This window comes from Caretta caretta, chromosome 3 (assembly GCF_965140235.1).
Source record: "Caretta caretta isolate rCarCar2 chromosome 3, rCarCar1.hap1, whole genome shotgun sequence".
NCBI classification, from domain to species: Eukaryota; Metazoa; Chordata; order Testudines; family Cheloniidae; genus Caretta; species Caretta caretta.
This window is the reverse complement of record NC_134208.1, coordinates 164,573,903-164,598,564: the sequence shown is the minus strand read 5'-3', so window position 1 is coordinate 164,598,564 and position 24,662 is coordinate 164,573,903. Positions and strand designations below refer to the sequence as shown.

Genomic DNA, 24,662 nt, shown 5'->3' with positions numbered 1-24,662 from the left:
AGCTCCCTGGAGTGGTTGCCATCACATAAGTGAGGGGAAAGCACTGAAGGAACAGTGGGAATGCTTGGATGGCAAGACAGTGCTATCAAATTCCTATACCTATACTGAGCAACACCCACAGCCCAAAAATACAAACTAGTGTGTGTGTGTGTGTATATATATATATATATATACACACACACACACACACACAGCCTCTGGAGCCCACCTCTATTATACATGTGCATGCCTAATACGAAACCCATAAATGTATATATGAAATATGCTTAATATGAAACCTATAAATGTAAAAAGGCAAACATATTTGTGTATTTAAAAACGTTTGGGGGAATAACGAAAACTTCCAATAACATTTTTATTGTGAAATTTTTATGATGGCATTAAAGGTACATTTCTATTAAATGTATCTTTCAAGAGGTGACTCTGGCAATTACAGGCCAGTAAGCCTGACTACAGTTCCAAGCAAACTGGTTGGAACGATAGTAAAGAACAAAATTGTCAGACATATAGATGAACATAATTTGTTGGGGAACAGTCAACATGCCTCACCAATCTACCAGAATTCTTTGAGGGGGTCAACATGCATGTGGACAAGGGGGATCCAGTGGATATAGTGTATTTAGATTCTCAGAAAGCCTTTGACAAGGTCCCTCACCAAAGGCTCTTAAGCAAAGAAAGCAGTCATGGGATAAGAGGGAAGGTTCTCTCATGGATTGGTAATTGGTTAAAAGATAGGAAACAAAAGGTAGGAATAAATGGTCAGTTTTCAGAATGGAGAGAGGTAAATAGTGGTGTCCCCCAGGGGTCTGTACTGGGCCCGGTCCTGTTCAACATATTCATAAATGATCTGGAGAAAGGGGTAAACAGGAAGGTGGCAAAATTTGCAGATGATACAGAACTATTTAAGATACTTAAATCCCAGGCAGACTGCAAAGAGCTACAAAAGGATCTCTCAAAACTGGTTGACTGGACAACAAAATGGCAGATATTGGCAAATTCAGTGTTGATAAATGCAAAGTAATGCACATTGGAAAACATAACCCCAACTATATATATGAAATGATGGGGTCTAAATTAGCTGTTACCACTCAAGAAAGAGATCTTGGAGTCACTCTGGATAGTTCTCTGAACATCCACTCAATGTGCAGCAGCAGTCAAAAAAGCAAAAAGAATGCTGGGAATCGTTAAGAAAGTGATAGATAATATTGCATGCAGATGTGGTTGTCCCATCTCAAAAAAGATATAGTGTACTTGGAAAAGGTTCAGAAAAGGGCAACAAAAATTATTAGGGGTATGGAACAGCTGAGGAGACATTAATAAGACTGGGACTTTTCAGCTTGGAAAAGAGATGACTAAGGGGGGATATGATAGAGATCTATAAAATCATAACTGGTGTGGAGAAAGTAAATAAGGAAGTGTTATTTACTCCTTCTCATAACACAAGAACTAGGGGCCACCAAATGAAATTAATAGGCAGCTGGTTTAAAACAAATAAAAGGAAGGTTTTTTTCCACACAACACAGTCAACCTGTGGAACTCCTTACCAGAGAATGTTGTGAAAGCGAAGACTATAACAGGGTTCAAAAAAGAACGAGATAAATTCATGGAGCATAGGTCCACCAATGGCTATTAGCCATGATGGGCAGGGATGGTATCCCTGGCCTCTGTTTGCAAGAAGCTAGGAATGGGCGACATGGGATGGATCACTTGATGATTACCTGTTCTATTCATTCCCTCTGGGACACCTTGCATTGGACACTGTCGGAAGAGAGGATACTGGGTTAAATGGACCTCTGGTCTGACCCAGTATGGCCGTTCTTATGAAAAAAAGAGGCACATAATTTTTCTTAACAGCTGTTGAAACAGATACATTCTGGTTAAACAGTACACTTGCATTCAATGCCATACCCTTGATTTTACAGTGATTGCCATGAATTAATTTAATTCCATCTGTAAGCTAAAAATCAGATCAGAGGTCTAATGCTGCTGCAGGCTCCACATCTGTTTAATCATTTTTGGACACAACAGCTTGCAAAACTTCAGGATTTAAATTTGCTTAATATTTAAGAAATAATGTTTTACTAGTGTGTGAATCTCACCAGGAAACAAACGTGTCAATACTCAGTTTTGAACTATATGGCAAACTGCAAATCTATTTTCCCTTAACTGTAAAATACCTCTTCTTTAGAACATTCCATCTAGGCTTATATTTGTTATAGATCAAAAAACAGGACAGTTACCCAATGTACTACTATTGTGACTTTCAATATTTAAAAAGGGTAGAAAGCTATAATTTATTTTTTATTTTTTTTATTTATTAATCTTTTTATTGCTAATGGGGCAAAATCAGTTTTCAGTTTATTGACAAAACTGACATCACTTAAATTATTTTGGATTTACACTGGTGTAACTAAAATCAGAATCCAGTTCAGCACCTTCAATAAACTTTAGGAGAGCAACACAAAGTCTTTTTCAGGCATAAGAATAAAGGAAGGTGGATTTGTGCAATTTCAACTTTGACCAAATTATTTTTTTTTTAATGCTAAGGATAATTTCTCAGAAAATGATACTGCATTGAAATCAAGTCCTGGACTCTCATCTTTCTTTTATAAGATTAAAGATTTGTGAGTGGAACAACTATGCCTCAGCAGAGCATTCCACAACTATTATTCGCTCCTGGCAGCCCTAAATCCTTTAAATCCTTTCCTAGAAGGATCTCCTTTTGCTTGGGCAATTTTTGCAATACATGGCCTGCTAACCCTTACCTCCTACCCTGGATCTCACTTATGTCTGTAACAGCAGAGTCAGTCTTTTTACCGCAAATCTTTCAAGGAGCATTGTGGATGGTAATTCACTTGCGTAATTGGCTCAAGAGATGAAAATCTTGTATCTGACTCTCTTACCCACTAATCTATCCAGCTGACTGCAAGCCTAATTGGCAGCTTGTTTAGTAATTTGGCTCCTAAAGTGTTGTATTGATGTTGGATAAACAGCCAATGGAAAGAGAGGTGATACATGCTGCTTCACTTTAAAATCCAGTGAACTTTCCCCGTTTTCAGAAGACATTTAATACTCCATCTTTTTTTGTTCGGTTTTTGTTTTTTGTTTTCTGTTTCCATACCATCTAACTGAACGCAGGGATGTAAAACATCCTGATGCAAGCCATTCTATCAGAAACATTGTTAAAAATCATAAACTCTTAGACTGCGTCCTCTTTAAAGGAGATTCGCTAACAAAAGTAAAAATCAGGATTGCTGCGCAGATTTTTTAGATTTTTTTTTTTTAACCATTGAAAATTTGTGTAGCATTAACAGCAGCTTCACAACTGGCAGACAAATTACAATTTTTTAAATTGCTGTGATGTTCAAATATTTATAACGTATCTGTCTAATTTACACATCTAGTTGCTGTTAATCAGATATATTACAAGTGACTATTTCAAGCTACAACAGACACAACTGTGAAGATGTCACATTACTCAGCTAAACATTTTGGGCCAAATTTCCAAACACGGGTTAGCTATGTTGTGCTCACAAAATCTGCACTCACTCTGAAACCTCATGCTGCACGAATATAAACCCTACATTGATGACAACACAAAACCTGAACTGACTTCTGGTCATGAGACATCACAGTTCCTTTGGAGCTGCACTATCAGGAACTCCCTCAAAGGAAATCCACTGAACCAATAACAGAGACCTTGACTTATTTTCTTTTCTGACTAAGCTCTACCAGGCCAGAAGTTGGAAAGTATGTGTCCTGCTCACCACAGCCCATTCAGTCCTTTCTACCCATACCAGACACATAATTGTGTTGCATCCTATTGCAGGAGCTGAAGGTTGGGTGGGAAGAGAAGGCACAATAGGGGTGGAAAAGTCCCCCTTACAGATAACAGAAGGGCTGTTAGACAAAAACTGCCTTTGCACACGGATCTAAGTGAAATGATGCAGCACATTATTTACTCCACATTTTTGGCAACACTGCAAATATCACTTTACTGTGTCTCTGAAGCAGATCTTCCAGTGTAAAATCTTCCAAAGCAGATAAAAAGAAAACTTGAAAACCTGGCAAAGTTGTTATTCTCCGATATATGTTCAGTGACTTATGTGAAGTGAACTGTGGTTTCTGCCCAGGTCCTAGAGGACAGGGTTTACATCACAAAAGTCACCCACAAAATTGGCAGCCTTGTGTAATCTCAGCAGAAACACTAGGGACTGAATCAACACGGGGACTAACAATGTCACCCTTAGAACTGATCCATTCATCACAAGGTTAAAACAGACTACCAGGACAGTGAGAGGAAGCTTTCATTTTTTTTGCCCATACTTGACTTATTCTGTGAATGGGAGTTTTCTGTCAAACTAGTACTTTTCATAAGCATTAATTCATCAAAACAAAACTAGAAAACAAATATAAATGTTGTTAACTACTTGCACTAAGGAAAAACTAATCTACAGGTAAACTACCTACTCAGGCATTAGTATCTCCAACCAGTGTACCACTAGAGGCTATATTCAGGATGCAGGAAACAATGCTATACATAGGGAGTGCAAAGAGGAATTAAGATAAAAGAAGGGGAATACTTCTAAGCCTTTTGGCTAAAATAAAGTAAAGATGAAGGAAGTTGGGGGGCTCTCTACCAAAATGAAATTCTGTGGAGGATCTCTTGGGGTTATGTCTACCCTGCAGTTGAGTGCTGTGATCGCAGCACATGTAGTGTACCTGAGCTAGCTTTGAGATCACAGCTAGCTCAAGTAACAGCAGCAGGGTAGCTGTGGCAGCAGGGGTAGTGGCATGGGCTAGTCACTCCTGTATATACCCAGGATCCTGGAAAGAGTTGTACTCAGGAGGCTAGCCTGTGCTATTGCCGTGGATACATTGCTATTGTTACTTAAGCTAGCTTGGATCTAGTTGGCTTGAGTATGCCTACACACGCTGCAATCATACCTCTTGATTGCAGTATAGACATATCCTCAGTTACTCCATACCATTTGAAGATGATAGACAACAATGCACAGTTATCAATCCTTCCTTGCCATGGATCTCCCTTCCATAATTAAATCATAGGAGAAATCATATGTCAATTTCTCTTAAATATGCAATCTGTCACTTACATATGCAAACTTAATGCTGACCAAAGTTCTCTCTAATGGTAATAAAGATGTCAGAATGCAAATCTAGGTATTTCTTCAGTGTGTGCTCCACAGATGTACACTCTTTCAGGTTTGTAAAAATCAAAATGCTGGTGCTTATCCTGGAAAGTGAAAGAAGTGTCTCCATCCTGAAATCAAGTCAGTGGGTGTCTGTTTAGACACTACTACTACCTCCTGAAGAAAGAAAGCTCTGAATGTGTTTGTGTTAGGAACCTGATCAATGTCTCTTATGTTTTTACACTATGGAAATGTTTTCTGACATGTTAAAAGGTTTTTTAATTTTTATTGATGTAAAATTATAGAAAATGTTATACCTTGAATTGCACAAAACATAAAACTACATCAGTAAGATTCTTTCCTTCAAAATTAAATTACAATGGTAACTATATTTAAATTACAGGTTTCAGAGTAGCAGCCGTGTTAGTTTGTATTTGCAAAAGGAAAAGGAGTACTTGGGGCACCTTCGAGACTAACAAATTTATTTGAGCATAAGCTTTTGTGAGCTACAGCTCACTTCATCGGATGCATTCCGATGAACTGAGCTGTAGCTCACGAAAGCTTATGCTCAAATAAATTTGTTAGTCTCTAAGGTGCCCCAAGTACTCCTTATATTTAAATGGATGAACATGAAGGCAGCTATGCTCTCTCATCCCTAGAAAGGGTCCTTTTAATATCAGGGTTAAGGCACAAGGAATACCAGGATTGGGAAGCTTCCATTACTGGTTCAAGTGCTATACTTGTCCTGTTTACAAAGGAATTCTGTCTCTAGCATTGTCCTTTAACAAGTTACACAAAAAGTTCAAAAACCAAACCAAAACAAACAAAAAAACCTTTGCTCATACTACCATGCTTTATTACTAAGACATGAATTCTAAGCTGAATGGAGCACATTCTAAATTTCCCACATAGATACAACAGGGAATTTGAACAACAATTCATACCCAGCGTTTTGAAAATTTACCCATAGTTTATCTAGGTAAGCCCAAGTCTGCCTTTATCTGTAACTATCTCAGAAAGTTGACCTTCACCACAAGCTTAGCCTCAGCAACTTCTGTTACAAAGATGTAATCACAATATTTTTCAAATAATCATTTTTGCACTGCAGATATTCAGGTCTTATTTTTAATCACTGATATATTAAGCATCAGCAAAACAGTTTGCTTAGCTGCTCCACTGGCAATTTTAAAAAAGGAATAAAAACATTTAGCCTTTTGATTACCTTGTTAAAGTGAGTCATAACAGCATTATAACCATGCTCAGTATGGCTGCTATAATTAAGAATCTGTCAGGATTTTCTTTAAAACACTTTTTTAAAATGAGGTTTATAACTCAGTCATTTCAAATGGTATCATCTTGAAGTGTGACATACAAACCCTCAGCCTGGAAAAAGACATTGTAATTAAAATTTGCTTTTACAAAAAGTGATCAATATTTGTTCAGCTGCATGGGATAATGTTCTGTGCGATGCTTTTTATATTTCCCTATATATTCTATGTTTTAGTCATTTGCGCTTTATCATTATATGATAACGTGAAGAACAAAATCTGAAGAAAGCCATTTGTTTGTTTCTGAAAACCACTTACTGGACTATGCACAAAACTTTTTTTTATTTTACTTCGCATTAGTGTTCTGTAGTCTGTAAATTATGTTAATAGAAATCCACTAATGTCAAACAGAATTTGTGCACAAAGAATAGTGTGTGTTTCACAACTGAGATTTAGAGGTTCTAAAGGGATAGAAAAAAGCCACAGGATCAAAGGGATATAGGAAATATGATGGAGACCAGAGAGTCACTTGGGGAGTTGAGAGAGAGTGAGGTACACAGAAAATGAAAGATAGTCAGAACACAAGAAAGAGAACTTGGGTTAAAAAAGTCTATTCAATTTTTGAGTATAAACTTTTAGAATTCTTCTGTAGCATCTACAGAACGAATTAGAAATTTTTAAATGGATAATCTCTAAACTTTCAGTGAATATTTCAACTGCATACATTTCAAGAACACACTACTTGTTAATATCATCCTTTATTTTATGTATAATTACATTTTGTTGGTTGCTAATTACTTTTACTAATACTGAACATGTTTTTGGTAGGGTCATTTTCTCTGACAGATAAACTAAATAATTAAATATACAGGAAAAACTTTGTATAAAAATAATGTACCTTGAGGGCATTGTGTCACTGCAATGAGACATGTTAGGGTGTCATACTGAATAGCACTACTACTCAGGTAGTTGAAACAAGCACAAAGTCATGCAGAATGACATGCACTCAAGTTTCACTGCTTAAACTACTTTTGTAGTATGAAACCTATTGCTTAAAAAGATATCAATTTCTATAGAAGAAGCTGGATGGGAAAAAAATTTAGTTGCCTATGATGTACAATGTGCTGCAATCGTTCTTTGAGTCTTAAGAAACAGAAGTCACATGTCAAAAGTACGCAATATTTGCAATCACTCTTGTTTTAGCTGGTAAACTAATTAGTTAAGTTCATGCAGTATTAAAAGAGGAGGCTTTCTAAAACAAGCCAAAACAGAAAATGTACTATAGCAAATAATGCAAAATAGGACTTTACTGTTTTTGCTGTCAGCTGGCTAGAAACTCCCTTCCCACCCATATCTAATAGTATTCCTCTTATTTTGTTCACTGCTTTTCAACACAGCTTTACCTCACCTTTACAGATGACATTTTTCAAACTATAAAATGGTCTGTGCTGTTAAAACTTTCTTGCTTCAACAGTTTCTCATTGCTGTAAGAATATGTCTACATCCTTTGTTACTAATATACACAAACCTATTGGCATGTGACTTTGACTCAAGGCTGAGAACAGGCTATAAATTTAGAAATCAATATCTAACTCTATCAATATTCATTTTACTTTTTCTTTCAATATAAAATACAAAGGTGAAAGAGCAGTAAATAAGCTAGAGTACTGAAATAAATTGGGTGTTCTTGTCACAATTAATAAATGTTTACCCAATAACACTGCTAGCTACAATAGTCTACAGCCATGTAAAATGTCTGAGAGTATGTACTGGAGCAGGTGCTAACCCAACTGTTCACAAAAATACACACAACATATTTCCATAGTTAATTAGCAATCACCAGTAATTCTCCTTGGTACTATTTATCCCACATATATAAAACATACCGTGCATATTGCTATGGAAATGCATTTATCCAAGCAATTTTCTTCTGGAAACACAGATTGGGATTATGGAACTAAACTGTTTTGCTCACCTACCTGGATGACATACTAGGTCATGCTTTACTAATTTGTAGTATGTGCATCATATCCCAAGATAAAGCTTATAGTTGTTCATTGATCTATAGTCACTCTTTCAGCTTTCACTACTGTATTCAACTAGGAAGCAGAGTAGGTACTGGTGGACTCATTCTGTTGATTTGCAGAGACAAACATCATTGTGATTGCTGTGTACATAAAATTTATTTTTTTTTTAAAAGAAAAATGTTTCCCCCTCCTCCCCCCCATTTTTTTTTTAGTTAATCCCAATCCTTTTATTTCTATATTTTACCTAAAAATCCCAACCAGGACAATGGTAGCTTGTCCTACTCTAAATCCCTTTCTGGAATGTAATGACATTAGGTAAATCCTTTTCTTTCTTCAAATAATGATAGCAAACATTCAAAAAATCAGTGTTTTAAAAGTAATTTAGTTGTGAGAAGGAGTGGTAACGGAGTGAACTGAGGTAGTGAACAAACGTATTTCTGAAACATTTGTGTGTGAACATAGCTACCATTGTTTAATTTACTAAATGTTTTTCCAAGTTTATACTGGTTTCTTTAAAAAACCCACAAAGATTCAAACATAGAAAAACACTTCACATTATCAAAAACTAATACAGAAGGAAACTGAACTGCTCTTCTTGAATTAGAAAGATAAATCCACACTAGTTAAACAGTAGCAAATACAAGGCTTTTTCTTTTTCTCTTTCTTTTTATGATTTTGTATCTTTCTTTTTTAAAAAGACCCTGTATCTCTGTCTCTCAGTTTAAGACAAAAATCCTCTCAAAAAATGTCTTGTATATATTGAAGATATCAAACACTGAATGCTTATATAAAATATTTAGTAACTTCATTATCAAAAGACTGACTTTGCAAACTAGGCAGTGGAATTAGCCTGTGAACAGTGGAAGTCCACAGTAAAATGTATGATAAAATAAATTTCACTATACTTTATACCAACTCTGTATAAAATGACTTCCTTTGGTACTTGCAAGTTGTGAAGTCAAAATCACCTTGTAGAAATCATTGTATTATCCTCTCCTCAGCCATTAAGTATTTTCCTGCTCACTTCACATATGTTCAGAGTCTTAGGACCTGATCCAGACATTCTCTTTTTCCATACTGCTTCCACTAAGATGTAGTATTTATGAGATTGTTCCTGGTCTGTTTTTGTCACTGTTTGAAACACTGAAATATTGAGGGGCCATTCAACTGGAATGCAAACAGTTGGTTACTCTAAAGAATATCTAGGAGAGATCTGAATCAAAGAATTGTATGCGTGTACACATTGTATATAATAAGGTACTGTAAGTATATGCTGATAAATAGCAATATATACGAACATGTGTAGTCCAGAGGCTCACATACTACAACTATGTGAAATATATGAAGACAGACTAATAGAGATATACACAAAAAGATGCACAACCATACCCTCAGCAGTCTAACTATATATAGTTAATATAAACAAACGGATGAGAATCCTGTAAATCACAGCCAAGTATTAAAAAAGTCATTTCACAGCTGTAACATCAGCAAAATGCATGCAATGGTTGTGATCTTGCATCTACAAAAATCTTTGAAAATGCACTTGCAGGTGTTAGCCATTTAATGTGCTGCACTAATTTTGAAGCTATCTTTCATATACTTGACTCAAAACTTTCAATGATTTGCCCAACAAATCTTGTACAGTACATTACATTTATTCTCGGTTTTCATATACATTCTTCATTGGAAAAATACCCTAGCTCTTCCTATCTTGTGTTGTTGAGTATACATGTATAGTAATCTCTTTTGTTTAAGATTTTCATTCTGGGGAAACCAAATCACTTTTCTTTAATAAGTACTGTGTTTGAAAAGGCTGAGAAATTAGAAATGTCTAAACAACAATTAAAAGTCAGTTGATTTCTTAATCTCTAATACTATTATATTATCTGCCTAAAGGTATGTCAAGAGTGGCTGAATTTATTATGCACTTTGCTGTGTTGCTGACCTACTGCTTTGTATTTTAAAGATTTAACTTTTGGGGTTTGGTTACAGTAAAATTGGTTACCTGTGGGTCCTGGTAGGGGTGCAGCTTTCCTTCTCCGTTTGATGTCTCCCATGCACAATGATCCTAAATGTACACTTGTTTGTCTGTAAGTGATTATCAGAGAAAACTATTAACAAAGGGGGGGGAATGCCACATAAATACACAGCTTGTATTACCTAAATCTGAACCTAAATCAAAACATTCTCAATGAAGATGAAGCTGCACAGTGAAGCCACCAATCTTGTTTATATCAAAACATAATTATGTTTGTTGACAAGCGCTCAGCATCTAAACACAGCATCATAAATTGTTCCTGGAATGAATAATATAAAAGGAATGCTTTTTAATTTTCAAAACTGGCAATCTTTCTAGCTCAACATAAAACACTGTTTCTTCTGACAGGAAAATAGCTAAGATTAATTATCTAAAGAGATCACAATATTGTTGTAGGTTATCAATTGGTTACTAATGCCTTACTGTCAGAATGACATTTATTACAGGAAAAGTATTATCAATTTCTTTTAAGGTAACATGAAGAATGTCTGAGGTAACATGAAACAGAAAACTCTTCAAACGCAGATGGAATAAAAGTGTAATTTTGCTATAAGTAACTTAACATTCCTTTAGAGAGGCACAGATACTGCTGGCTGCATCATTCGGTGAAGAATTAGGAGACAAGGGAAAAAGAAGAGGCATTTATGGAGATGTATTAAACATTACAGAGTACCTAAAAACACAAGTCCCAATATTGTGATTCTTTTAATTATAACTTAGTGAATTTTGTTAAATCACAAGGTGGGAAACAAATCTAGTAAACTGGTGCCAATGAAGAGTAATATGTTCCCATTTAAGGGGCTTGGGTTCAGTCTAGGATTTATAAATTTTGCTTTATTGCACATAAGCTTTCTTTAAGCTATACCATTACTAATTGTGTAACAGATGATTATGTGATTTAAAAGAATATTCAGATTTCCTGCATAATGTTGTAAAAAGAGAAAAACCAAAAAAAAAAAAACACTGGGCTGAAAATGGTCATAGTGTTTAACGTTTTATGGTACAAATCCACTTTTTTCATACAAATGTACTAATGACTTTGTTATTTCACATAGACGGGCTTCAGTGGGTAATTTAAAAAATAAAATACTCCAATGCATATCCCAGATTAACTTATTGTGCCACAACGTCAGCATCGATTAACTTAACTTTCTATTTTAACATGGACTTTTCTTCCTTAAAACGGCCTCACAAGTTGAATTTAAATACAAATTTAACATCCAAAAGCTAAGTATAGTGGAACCATCCTCTTTTCACCCTTCCTGCTATCACAGAGTAAATTTCAATTAGTGCTAAATTTACATTAAGACTGTTTAAACCTCTAAATCTTTTGTAATTGGTAGTACATGTAAAAACAGTGAAAACTGGAAATTTAAATAAAGTATAGAAAAGGTCAATAAAGGCAAAATAAATATTCAAAAAGCTATTTAAATAAAGTTGTTATTAAACTTGCAGGTTTTAATTTATGTTTTATATATTCTATTAAAGTAACCATTTAAGTAAGTACATTATCATGATATGTGTGTGCTTTTTAAAAAAAAACCTGCTAAAATATAGAGAATGGGTTATGAATCCAGTCATATTACACTTGGGAAAACTGTCTCTTCAAGAATGGCTTCGACTATCTTGATTACTCACTTGACTCTGATATCCATAATGCAACTAAATCACCCGTAGAATATATTTTCTGAAACTAAATATCAGAATTCAAATAAAGGAATGCAAAATATTAAAATTAGGAACTGTCTTAACCACTAAACTGATATATGTCCTCATTTTATTCAGAATGAATATGCTGCACATAAAAAATGTGAAGACCTTCATATCTCATTGTCAATTTTTTTTTAAACATCAAGAAATAGAATTACCAATGAATACTAAACATAGATCACCAGCTCCCTCTTCCCAAAATCCATATCCCATTATATTATTGCAGGGTCTTAGACCGTAAAAGTCTCCTGGACATGTCTCATACTAGGTAGAGTGCAATGACTGTTTTTTTCTCCAGCATTCCTATGTAGAGGGGAAAGGCGATCAAAAAAACCAAACCAAAACAAACCCACACCACCCAAGGATGCAAGTAGGATGAAAGATAAAAATTAATAAAGTCAGCCAATTGAACCTCAAGACCTGAGCTACAGGAGTAACAGCTAGCTGCGCTTGAGTAATTCTACCCAGAATTGATTATCTGTTACACTGCATTGAGATATCTAGATTATTGATCAATAAGATTATGGTACTCAGTTCCCAACACTTTTCCTCCAGGCACATGCAATGGAGTTGCAACAAATAACACTAAGTAAGGACTACTTTGTTATTGTTGTCACCCTTCATGTAGAACATAGCAGTTACTTTTTAATTCAAAATCAATGAATGTCTGAAAGACAGCCTTGTTCCTTCAGCATAAATGAATCATTTGTCTTTGCAAAGCACAACAATCTGATCACTAGCCAAGGTGAGAGTGGTTATTTCTTTGCTATGGTTTTGGGAAAAAGGTAGAGGTTTCTCTATGCTAGAAATTAACCAATATTCTTAAGAAATCGTTAAAGCAATAATTACACTTTTTCAAATCCACAGTCCATTATGAAGCTACCACTAATATTATACCTTTGACTAAAACTAGATTAATTTCAAACACTGCATTTATTTCAACAGGGGATTTACAACTACCATTTTAGATGTATTGTTGATTGAAGTGCAGAGAGACAAAAGGCTACATTTTAAAGAGCAATGGACAAAGAACTGTCCCTAATCTGAAAGCTACAGTTTAGAGAAAGCAAGCTATTACACTTTGGCTATAAACATAAACACTAGCGCATGAATATTACATTTCTAAATTGTAGACGTAGCGAGAACTCTGACCCTCACAGTCTGGCTAGGGGTTCAACAATATGCTTCTTAACATTAAAACACAAAAGCAAGGATTACAAATAGGAAGAAAGCTATTTGCCTGATTTCTCTCTTTTTATCCATAGCTTGCTGCAAGCTATCATTTATAAATAGTGCTCTGGTGGGAAACTAGGCATTTTATTAGGGAAAAAATAAAACTTGTTAAGACCACCTTGCCTGAAAACTTGGCTTTTGACGTGCTGGTGACAGGGACTGGAGCAAGCAGTGTCAAATGGAATAATTTTAAAGGAAAGACAACAGGAACATGTCGCCTCATTGTATGCATTTACAAATAGAGGCTTTTCAGAATATTAGGCCTAGTTAAAGCTGCCCTCTGGATAAAAAGTGTTCCCAAGCAGCCTCAGACAAGCTTGGGAGACAAACAGATGTGACTATGGTCCCTGGCGTTTGGCAAGAACACTCACTGTCAATAAGAAAAATATAAGCATGGACAGGGCATCAGCTGCACAACAGTGGAGCAGGCCTGCAAGTGTCATAGCAGCGGCAAAGTTGTGGCAGAGGGAAGTAAAAAGGCTGCATAAGCCCAGACTGGTGTGAACTTACACTAGCAGGCCAAGATTTTTGTTGTTATTATCATGCCTCAACATATTAAACAAAAAAGGAATGGAAAAATATACTGCCAGATTTTATTCCTTTCCCCCTCTGATATACAGTATTTCCAGGGAAAAGATGATAGTGGTACTATAAGCACAAGACGACACACCAAAATCATGTATATTAATAAAAAAAAATAAGTTACACTGTGGAAACTGCTGTTCTCAGAAATGGCTGTCTCCATGTTGATAACGTGAGTCACCAGTGCTCATAACTATTTGCTGTTAAGGTTATCATCCCACTGTTCAGTGCTATCTAATTTTCTTTACTTTCCCCCTCCATTCTGGCAGTCTGCCTTCCCATTTTTTCTCTAGATAATGATTCCGGGAAATATGTCTAAATGATACATCTTCTAAATCCCCCAGACAGAAACCATTCCATCCACACTGTTGCCATACAAACTCTTATTTTTCTATCACCTCAGTATTCTTGGTAATACAATATTTTTAATGAGCTGTTTCTCATCTGAAACTATGAATGTTTGGCTTCCAAAGCCATCTGTAGCAGCTCAAGTCAGAGTTTGATCTAATCGGATCTTAGTGGTCATTAGCACCACCCTGTCCTGTACAAAAAGCCATCAGTTTCACGTTGACCTTTCAATCCATATCCAGCCTTTGAAAGAGGCCCCCTACTTTCATGGACCACAGATACAGAAAACAGACCTTTATATGCCATTTCCACTTTGCACATGTACTTTTGTTAAATGATTATATTTTATATAAAAACAAAAAGAAAAGAAAAAAAGAAAGAAAACAGACTTACTTGTTTAACCTCCTTTTCCTACTTTTAAGGGTTTATGATGTTCAAGTATTATCACTGCCTTTGCTATTAACATTCAGATGGAATTAGAATTTCACTCTAGTCATTACAAAGCAGTATAGTGCAGTGGACTGAGCATAAGAAGGCAGCTACTTCTGAATACCATAGTTCTCCCCAATGGCTTGCTGTGTGGATGTGGGGACATCACTAACCACCCTGTTCATTTTTCCATATATAAAACAGTACTCCTCCAAAAACAATTAATCTTCTTCATCCCTACTACCCTGGAAGTGGGAATTATTCCATAGCTACTTCACAAAGGTGTGTTGTGAGAATTAAGTTTGTATTGCAGTTGTCTTCATATGTGCTAGTACATTTTCTGAGACCTTGATTCCAGTTAGGGGCTTTTGGGCACTACTGCAATACAAATAACACATTTACTTATGTATTTATTTTACATGTCTACTCATTGCTCCAACATCCCTGTTGGTTGTCTTACTCCAGTGTTTTCTTGCTTTAGGAGTTTTTGCTTTCCTCACAAGCTGTAATGCTTTGAGATCCATATTATTTACTCTTCTTGATGTGTTATAATTGCAATGTTAATACATGCACACCTCATTTCCTCCCCACAGTTTGTTTGGACTTCTGTTTACACTTCAGCAAAGCATCAAGCCATTTGCCAGATTACATTTTGTACCTCTATGACTTGGCACATATTATCTGTAAATAATGGAGGTCCCTGTTTATTGCATTTTAGACATAACTTGAACTTTGAAAGTAGCAGTTCCTGACAGAGGTAAGAGTGGAAGAGTTTTCACGTTTTGCTCAAAAACATTCTTATCTATTGGATTTCTGTGCAGCTGATTTGGAAAGCATAGATTATGTTGTATGCTACACTGATGCTGAAATAACACTTTAAAACTAATTTTCACAGCACAATTTAATGAACTGATATCACCCAATACTTGTCTGTCCATTATATTCTGATCAACAACTCTTTCACTCAACTTGGGCATTGAAATACTCTGTAAACAGCAACATTTATCCTAGCACAGTATCATTGAGTTCCTGCAGATGGCTGTAGAACTCTTCAATTATATCATTGGATGCTGTAGCTAATGCCTAGGCTTGATAAGTTACTAACTGAAGCTCTTTAGAAACAGATTTTAGTAAGGCTGGAGTTGACTGGTTTGAATTTTATAAGGATCTAAGGCTTGATTATTAAGAAGAATTGTCACTCCCTTTGTCCATTTTCAATCTCAAAAGAGTTGGATGAGAATGGAGACAGAACGACATAATGACTGCAACTTATTTGAAGCTTGAAATGGTTTGACAACAATTTCTTAGACAATGTAATTATGCTATTAGGTGGCATGTTTGGACATTCCCAGTGGTGATCTACAACGTTAATTTCTACTCTAATAATTTTAGTTTTCAAACTACAGGATGATTTTAAGACGAGATTGAAAGAGTGATTCAGGGGTTTAGAAGGAAAGTATGGGAAGAGCTCATAAGATATAAAGGAGATCAATGAGTAACCTCTTTCCTCAACTATAACATTTACAGAAAGCAGGCTAAGTCCAGAGGTGCAGTGTGAGATGGAAGGGAGTATGGGGAGCAGTGGTCAGAACAATAGGGAGAAGATAGATAATGGAGAATGTCTAAAACCAGGAGAGCAATTCTGAAACTGGATTCAGAAATATATATTACATAAGAAAGCCAACAAAATGACTCAAAATGAAGGTGGATGACCTCATCCATCTTTCTTGACAAGAGTACAGCCCGACCACACTGTCTCATTATTCTAGTGTCCTTAATGTAATAACAGCATAGCAAAAGTTCTCAATTTTTTTTTTTTTTTATAAACACACAGGGTGGCCCACATTTTAGTACAGAGTTTGCCTTCTGGACCACATGTCCTCCTCTCACAGGAAGTTGCATAGACTGCCTCCTCCAGTTGATGGTGTTACTCTGTGGCGATTAGCAACTACTTGCATGGAAAACTGGACAGTATTTAAATGTATTTTTAGGTGTCTTAATATGACCGTGTTCTCCACAGACTGCTAGCAACTGCTTCATCACCTACCTGAGTGCTATGGACCACAATTTGAGCACCTTAGCAGTATACAGCATTAAACAATATCATGTAGGTATTTCTAAGTTTCCTGTCACCTTAGTATCTAAATAAGGTAGTGGGACCAACACAAGTTTCAGTGATTCAATATGATTAAGCTTCCAAAAGTTTGGATGCTTATGCAAAGTCACACCCTTCCCTGCAATTGCCTTCTAGTATTAAGGAACATTTTCTAAAAATAATATCCCAATAGAACTGTAACATTTTACATGTTTACCCACCAGCTAGTTAGTGCTGTAAGTTTGGGTACAGTACATAATATTACTCATACATAAAGAGGTGTAATCCTGCCTCAAATGCACATCTCAACACAACTAACTATGGTACAGTTATGGCACCTTCATAATATGGTACAACAAAATGCAAGAGACATATGTTGCAAAGCAATATATATATGCAAAGCAATGGCAAACAGGTTCGTTAGAAAGGGTTCACTCCTAAATCTCAGCCCCTTTTCCCCTTGTGGCACAGAGCCATTGCACCAAATTTTATAGTTCCTTTTGTTCTTTGACTTTTTCCAGTCATCTAGAGGATGTCAGGCTGTCCAACAGAAGGATAACATTTGTCATTTACTGATAGGGTCTGCCTCACTCTAAACTGCACAATTTGGGAGTGCTTCTCTGTGGAAAGTAGAAGAAAACTCCTTATATAGATATGTAAGGGTAGAGAGAAAAAACAACACGACGTTTACCATAACACTAAATAAGAACAATTGACTGAAGTCAGAACATGCATCTCCCACTTTTTCAAGATGTGAACTGTAGCTGTCCAGTATGTGACAAGCGCTCCACACATCCTAAAGCACTCTCCTTAGGGTATGTCTACACTGCCCACGTTACAGCGTGGCCACGGCAGCGCTGTAGTGGGGGCAGTATAGACATGCTTTATCGCCAGGAGTGCAGCTCCCGGCGATAAAGTGCTGTCTATATTGGCACTTTTCAGTGCTAAAACTTTTGTCACTCACAGGGTGTTTTTTCACACACCTGAACGACTAAAGTTTTAGTGCTGAAAGTGGCAGTGTAGACCCAACCTTAGCAAAGGGACATTTAAAGTTATTTTTTTAAGATGCAAAGGGGCACTGTTGGCTGCGCCTCCAATCCCATGCACTTTGGCAGCCTGGTCTCCATTTGAATAGCAAGTGATTGATATACTAATTACTGCAGGGCTGTCTCACAGAAATCTAGTATGTAGGGTTTTTTCTCCCCCCATCCATACATGTTTCATATTGCAGGATACTGTGAGTGCATTATTGGTAAGTGCATAGCTCCTGGCTGTGACAACAGTGCTTCTATAGACAAAGACAAATAAGAATGATCAAAATTGTTTCTGTAAAGATGGAGGATTTGGACCTCACCTGATAGTATTATTGTACAGGTTTCTCTTAAAAAAAAAGAACATACCTCTGTATCATTTTGTTAGGAATATTTGAGATAGATGTCACCCAGTATGATTGGATTTGTCTAACTTTAGGTCAAATCGATGTCTGAAATCTATTTTATTGTTTGTCATAAAAAGCTATATAGCATTTGTGCCTGGCAATGATTTGGACAGTCAGTGTCAGCAAGAAGTGCCAGAGTACCAGCTAATTTCTATTGATGTCATTCTGACAGCTGCTTTGTTCTCAAGCAATTTGTTCCCCCTTTTTCCAACAGTTTATTTTGGGGAGGTATTTGGCTCCTTTTGCTCAGGCTATAGATGAGGGCAAGGGTTTTCCCTCTACAGCCACATTGATCCAAACTTACTTAATTGGAGAATGACAAAGATTAGATACTTAATTTCACAGTTTTTATAGAACCAGTAAAAGCTGACACTGATGGTTTGAAGTAAGAGGGATCAGACTTTGAAGACCATGTGGATGGAGATTTTGATTATGGCTTCAACAAACACATTTATGAATATCACCTAATCACTCATATCAGAGCCTGTTGCTATGGGGAATATGGCTTATATGCACTGGATTTGCTCGGTGGAAATGTGCAGTAGCCAGACTGAATATATGGTGTATTGGGAGAACTCTACATTGCAGTGCCCTGAGTTAACAAAGAACAAGGTAGCAGATAAACACATGAAGCATTCTTAAATGAAACATTCTTCTAAAATATATATTGGGTAAATATGTGTTAAGTAAGGTCAGTGTTTTTAAATTCACATTAATTTTGCCAAAGACAGATATTGTTTTATCAGAATATACATTATTAAAAGGCAATTCAGCCATTTTCATCTACCATAAAGTTAAGTATTCAGTATAATGTGCCACCAACAGAAAAACTCCATGAAAAAATATATTGCAGATATCTCTAGAACAAAGTAGTCAGTTTGAAAATCAATATTTTAAAACCAAAATACCAAGAACAAATAGGCACTATGAACAACTTGCTTACCACATGGAATTAGAAGAATTGATGCAATTTTAAATGCAAAAATAGGGTATACTGTCTGTGTTTTCTTTGTATTTATATTATCTAAATCCTAAAGTCAAAATCAAAGATAAAAAATTAGGGCTGTCAATCAATTACAAAAATCGCGATTAACTGTGCCGTTAAAAATAATAGACTACCATTTATATCATAGAATCATAGAATATTAGGGTTGGAAGAGACCTCAGGAGGTCATCTAGTCCAATCCCCTGCTCAACATTTTCAAATATAAATATTTTTGGATGTTTTCCACATTTTCCAACATATTGATTTTAATTACAACACAGAATACAACGTTACAGTGCTCATTTTATTTTTATTATAAATATTTGCACTGTAAAAATAAAAATAGTATTTTTCAATTCATTTAATAAAAGTACTGGAGTGCAATCTCTTTATCTTAAAAGTTTAACTTACAAATGTAGAGTTATGTACAAAAAATAACTGCATTTAAAAATAAAACAATGTAAAGATTTAGAGCCTACAAGTCCACTCAGTCCTACTTCTTGTTCAGCCAGTCACTCAGACAAAGAAGTTTGTTTACATTTGCAGGAGATAATGCTGCCCGCTTCTTGTTTACAATGTCACCTGAAAGTGAGAATAGGTGTTCTCATGGCACTGTTGTAGCCGGTGTTGCAAGATATTTACGTGCCAGATGCGCTAAAGATTGATATGTCCCTTCATGCTTCAACCACCATTTCAGAGGACGTGTCCATGTTGATGAGGGGTTCTGCTCGATAATGATCCAAAGCAGTGCAGACCGATGCATGTTCATTTTCATCATCATGAGTCACATGTCACCAGCAGTAGTCTGATTTTCTTTTTTGGTGGTTCGGGTTCTCTAGTTTCCGCATCAGAGTTTTGCTCTTATAAGACTTCTGAAAGCATGCTCCACATCCTGTCCTGATCAGATTTTGGGAGGCACTTGAGATTCTTAAATCTTGGGTCAAATGCTGCCACTATCTTTAGAAATCTCACATTAGTACCTTCTTTGCATTTTGTCAAATCTGCAATGAAAGTGTTCTTAAAACGAACAACATGCTGGGTCATCACCCAAGACTGCTGTAACACGAATGAGGGTAAAACACAGAGCAGGAGACATACAATTCTCGCCCAAGGAGTTCAGTCACAAATTTAATTAACACTTTTTTTTTTTTTTTAAACGAGCATCATCAGCAGGGAAGCATGTCCTCCGGAATGGTGGCTGAACCATGAAGGGGCATACAAATGTTTAGCGTATCTGGCACGTAAATACCTTGCAAAGCCAGCTACAAAACTGTCATGTGACTGTCTGCTCTCACTTTCAGTGACATTATACATCTCACTGACATTATAAATAAGAAGCGGGCAACATTATCTCTCATAAATGTAAACAAACTTGTTTGTCTTAGCGATTGGCTGTACAAGAAGTAGGACTGAGTGGACTTGTAGGAGCTAAAGTTTTACATTATTTTATTTTTGAGTGCAGTTATGTAACAAAAAAATCTACATTTGTAAGTTGTGCTTTCATGATAAAGAGAATGCACTATGATACTTGTATGAGGTGAGTTTTTATAGTGTAAGTATTTGAAATAAAAATTATATAAAGTGAGCACTGCACACTTTGTATACTGTGTTGTAATTGAAGTCAATATATTTGAAATTGTAGAAAAACATCCAAAATATTTTATAAATTTCAATTGGTATTCTATTGTTTAACAGTGCAATTAAAACTGTGATTAATCATGATTAATTTTTTTGTTGTGATTAATTTTTTTGAGTTAATCATGTGAGTTAACTGCAATTAATTGACAGCCCGAAAAAAAGTCATTCCTGGGTTGCAGCCTCCCATGCTCATTTTCAGAAACTCCATACATAGTTATGAACAACTAAAAAGAGTGTATGTTACTAGTAAGATGTGCAGCCTCTCGACTAGACTCTTGTTACTGTAATTAGGATTGTCTGCAAAAATTTACCAAAAAAGTGTATATAACAATCTTTTCCAATGATTAATAAATAGAAATTGGCAAAATAATTTTGTATTTACAGCTACACACTCATTATATACATAGTAAATTATAGATATTATATAGAAATATAGAACATTCATTTCTTACTCTTACGAGGATTAGGGTATACCTCTCAAGTGTTATCACTTTTATTGGTTTTTAAAAAATTTTTTTAAACAACAAAAAACACTGTTCAGATGAAATCAGAATTCCACCCTAGATCTAGCTACTCACTTTACAAGCTCTGAAGCTTTTTCCTCAGACTCAGTTATAAGAATGACATCACCAACGTAACACAGATTGTAGCATCTGCCTCTACCAGTGTGAAGAAAAATACATTAACCATCAAAAGTGATGCACTTTTTTTCTTTTTATTAAATGTTAAACAGATGTGATAGTAGCATTCTTCTATGTCAAACTCCTTTCATATCAACCCAGTCTGTTCAGAATGCAACTTTAAACGTAAGAGTGACATTTGTTTTAATGGAGTATTAGCACTATTTAACTATGAATGGGAAAATATTAATATCTCTTGTCAGTGGACTATCTCATCACCACCTACAGTACTCTAACACTTGTCTTCACATTGTCTTTTTCCAGCACTTCTGAGACTTAATTCAAGTTCACCTGAACGAAGCAAGTCTCTATTGGCATCACGTTCAGCAAATCCAAATGGAAATGAAGTCCAATGCCACAGTATATGCCACAGCACCCAGTCTCCAGAGACCAATGGACTTTAACTGTGACTAAAAGTCTTTTAAAAAAATATCTATATTAGAGATTTACTGTCCTCAGAAAGGATAATGCATTGTTTTTCTTCTCTCTAATTAGTAATTTAAGCATATGTTCAGCATTTAACTCTAAATGTTTGCCTTTTCCCCAAGCTCTAAGACAGCTGTCCAAGATGTGAATGCCAGAAAACATTTAAATATCAACATCTGTTGAATTATGTTAATTTAGTGTAATATAATTGGGCATGAGTTGGAATTGATCAAAAGTATATGAATTAGACAAAGGCAAATCCAAACCGATATCCTGGTGCATAAACAAGTCAACAAAGAATGCTAGGAAAGAAAAATTCTGTTTTAACAAAACTAGAACAGCTCATTCAAGACTATAGCTTTCCTCACAAAGAAATACCACCATTTCGTACTTTTCATCATGGGAAACACCTGCGTCTACAATACTGGAACCTGCTGAGACAGAGGACTTGGAAGGGATTTGTACTGAAAAAGTCATGTTGAAAGAATGACTCTTAAAATGTCCATAAAAGGGTATTATGATGGCTATGAAGAAAAACCTAACTTCATCTGTTTTCAGAAGCGAAGAATGTGAAGATCTACTCTATGATCAAAAGAGTTTACTCAACTGATTTTAAATTACAGAATTCTAAACATAACATGTATTATAATTTTTATGGATACGGTTCATATTTAAGTATCTGTAAAATGCGGTTAGCAAAGAGATGATGTTATTGGAGTAGAATGTTGCAACAGGATAACAGTCTCCTGCTGTTCCAGAAATTCCAAGGCAAACAAAACCTTTTGCTCTAACCAGGAAACAGTGATTTTGTGCCAACGTTCTTAACATGAATTTCCATTACACCAAAGTATATCTACACTTTGCGCTGGGGGTGTAATTCCCAGCTTGAGGAGACATACCCCCACTAGCTCTGAATGAGCTAGCATGCTAAAATTAGAGTGTAGGCGTAGTGGCATGAGGGGTTAGCTGTCCAAGTATGTACTTAACATCTCTGATGGGGGTGTACACGCATGTCAGTTGCACATGGTGTTTGGGCCACTGGATCTGCATGCTCACTTGGTAAAATCCCAGAAAATTTATTCTGTGCCCAATCACATTCATTAATTACTTTATAAGTTACAATTAATTGAAAATATGTTCTTTAAGAAATTAAGCATCCAATATCACATGATTTTTATTTCTCATGTTATCTTATTAATGGAATAACAGACACGGTTCATAGTTTCCATATAGTTAAAACTTATTGAAATATTATACATAGGCTATATTCCAAGGTTTTTTAAAAAGGGATTAATGTTCATTTTTTATTATTCTTCTTTTTAACTGCAGTGCCTGACAAATAATATTCTACTACAGAGAATTCCACGAAAAACTGCCCTTTTTCAAAATGGCTGCAATCTTCTATTCTTCTGAATTAGACTGAATCCTAACTGCCACAGAGAAAGTGTAGCCATTGATAGTATAACATGCCATCATCCTCTCCGAGGGTGATGCCAGAGGAAAAATGTAGTGTCTTTAAAAATCATTTAAATTTAATGTGCAACTAGAAACACTATTATGTATATACAATAACATTAATGGCACTAAAAGAAGAGTTAAGATTGTTTGAGTGCTTTAGCTATCTGTTTCTATCTTAACATACACCTTTTAAGTTTAACCTTAATTCTCAATTACCTGTATTTGTAGTGGATTGTATTTGGAATTACTACAAATTTTATACTTTAATTATGGATATATATTCAATCTTAACTCCAGTTTAATGTATTTTTGTTGGGAATATCAATAAATGTGTAGGATGACAACAATGAATAATTACTGTATAAAATATACTAATTCTTAGCGATATTGATATAAAGCTATGTGTTCATTTTCCTGTACAGTGTCTAAAAACAGAGTTCACATCTTCTGGTACAGTAATTTCATTCCATAAAAGCCACATTAAACAATTATAGTTCTTGTAATTAACCAGTAGTCTAAGGTACAGTTTTCTTATCCCAATCTATTAACAGCTGCTCAAAAAATGTAGTAATTAATGGTTTCATTTATTTTTGGCAAACCTGCAACACGACAAATAGTTTTGTATCTGCTGCAAATTAGGACTCCTTCCCAAACAACAGATGACACGGTGGGAAAAACGGAGCAGACAGCATCCTTCCACATCTTTGTCTCTTTAGAAGATCAAATAAAGAGCAGCTGTAATTCTATTTGTCACATCTGTGTAACAAAATACAGTGATCTGTATCAGATGAAACTGAATGAGTTCTGTTCAAATGTAAATAGGGATTTTCTTTCTGACCTGATGGAAAGAAGTCTGAACTCAATATTTCTACATCTCAAGCAAAAATATACTTTTCAAATCTCTGATCACCTTTTGTGTGATTTTTCTCATTTTAGAACTCTCCTTTTCATTATTAATTTACACAGAATACCAAAATAAAATAAAATCACAAAAATATAATGTAGATGATGCATTCTTTTTTCCAACCTATCCAAAATATTTAGAAGTCTGGGCAGGACTGAGATTTGAAAGGGTTGGTGGATTACAGAAAATCTGGAAAACATATGCTCAATATTCTTATTAACATTTATCATGTATCACCATGTGACATTTT

General features: G+C 35.5%; 1 protein-coding gene across 2 annotated transcripts in view; it reads right to left on the bottom strand.

The window, feature by feature from the left end:
- GPATCH2 (G-patch domain containing 2) overlaps positions 1-24,662 on the bottom strand; it is a 182,218-nt gene that overhangs the window by 8,291 nt on the left and 149,265 nt on the right. For both annotated transcript variants that reach the window (XM_048843190.2, XM_075127071.1), the window contains one exon: positions 10,454-10,536. In XM_048843190.2, the coding sequence (XP_048699147.1) occupies positions 10,454-10,536 (83 nt within the window). The remainder of the gene's footprint in view (positions 1-10,453; positions 10,537-24,662) is intronic.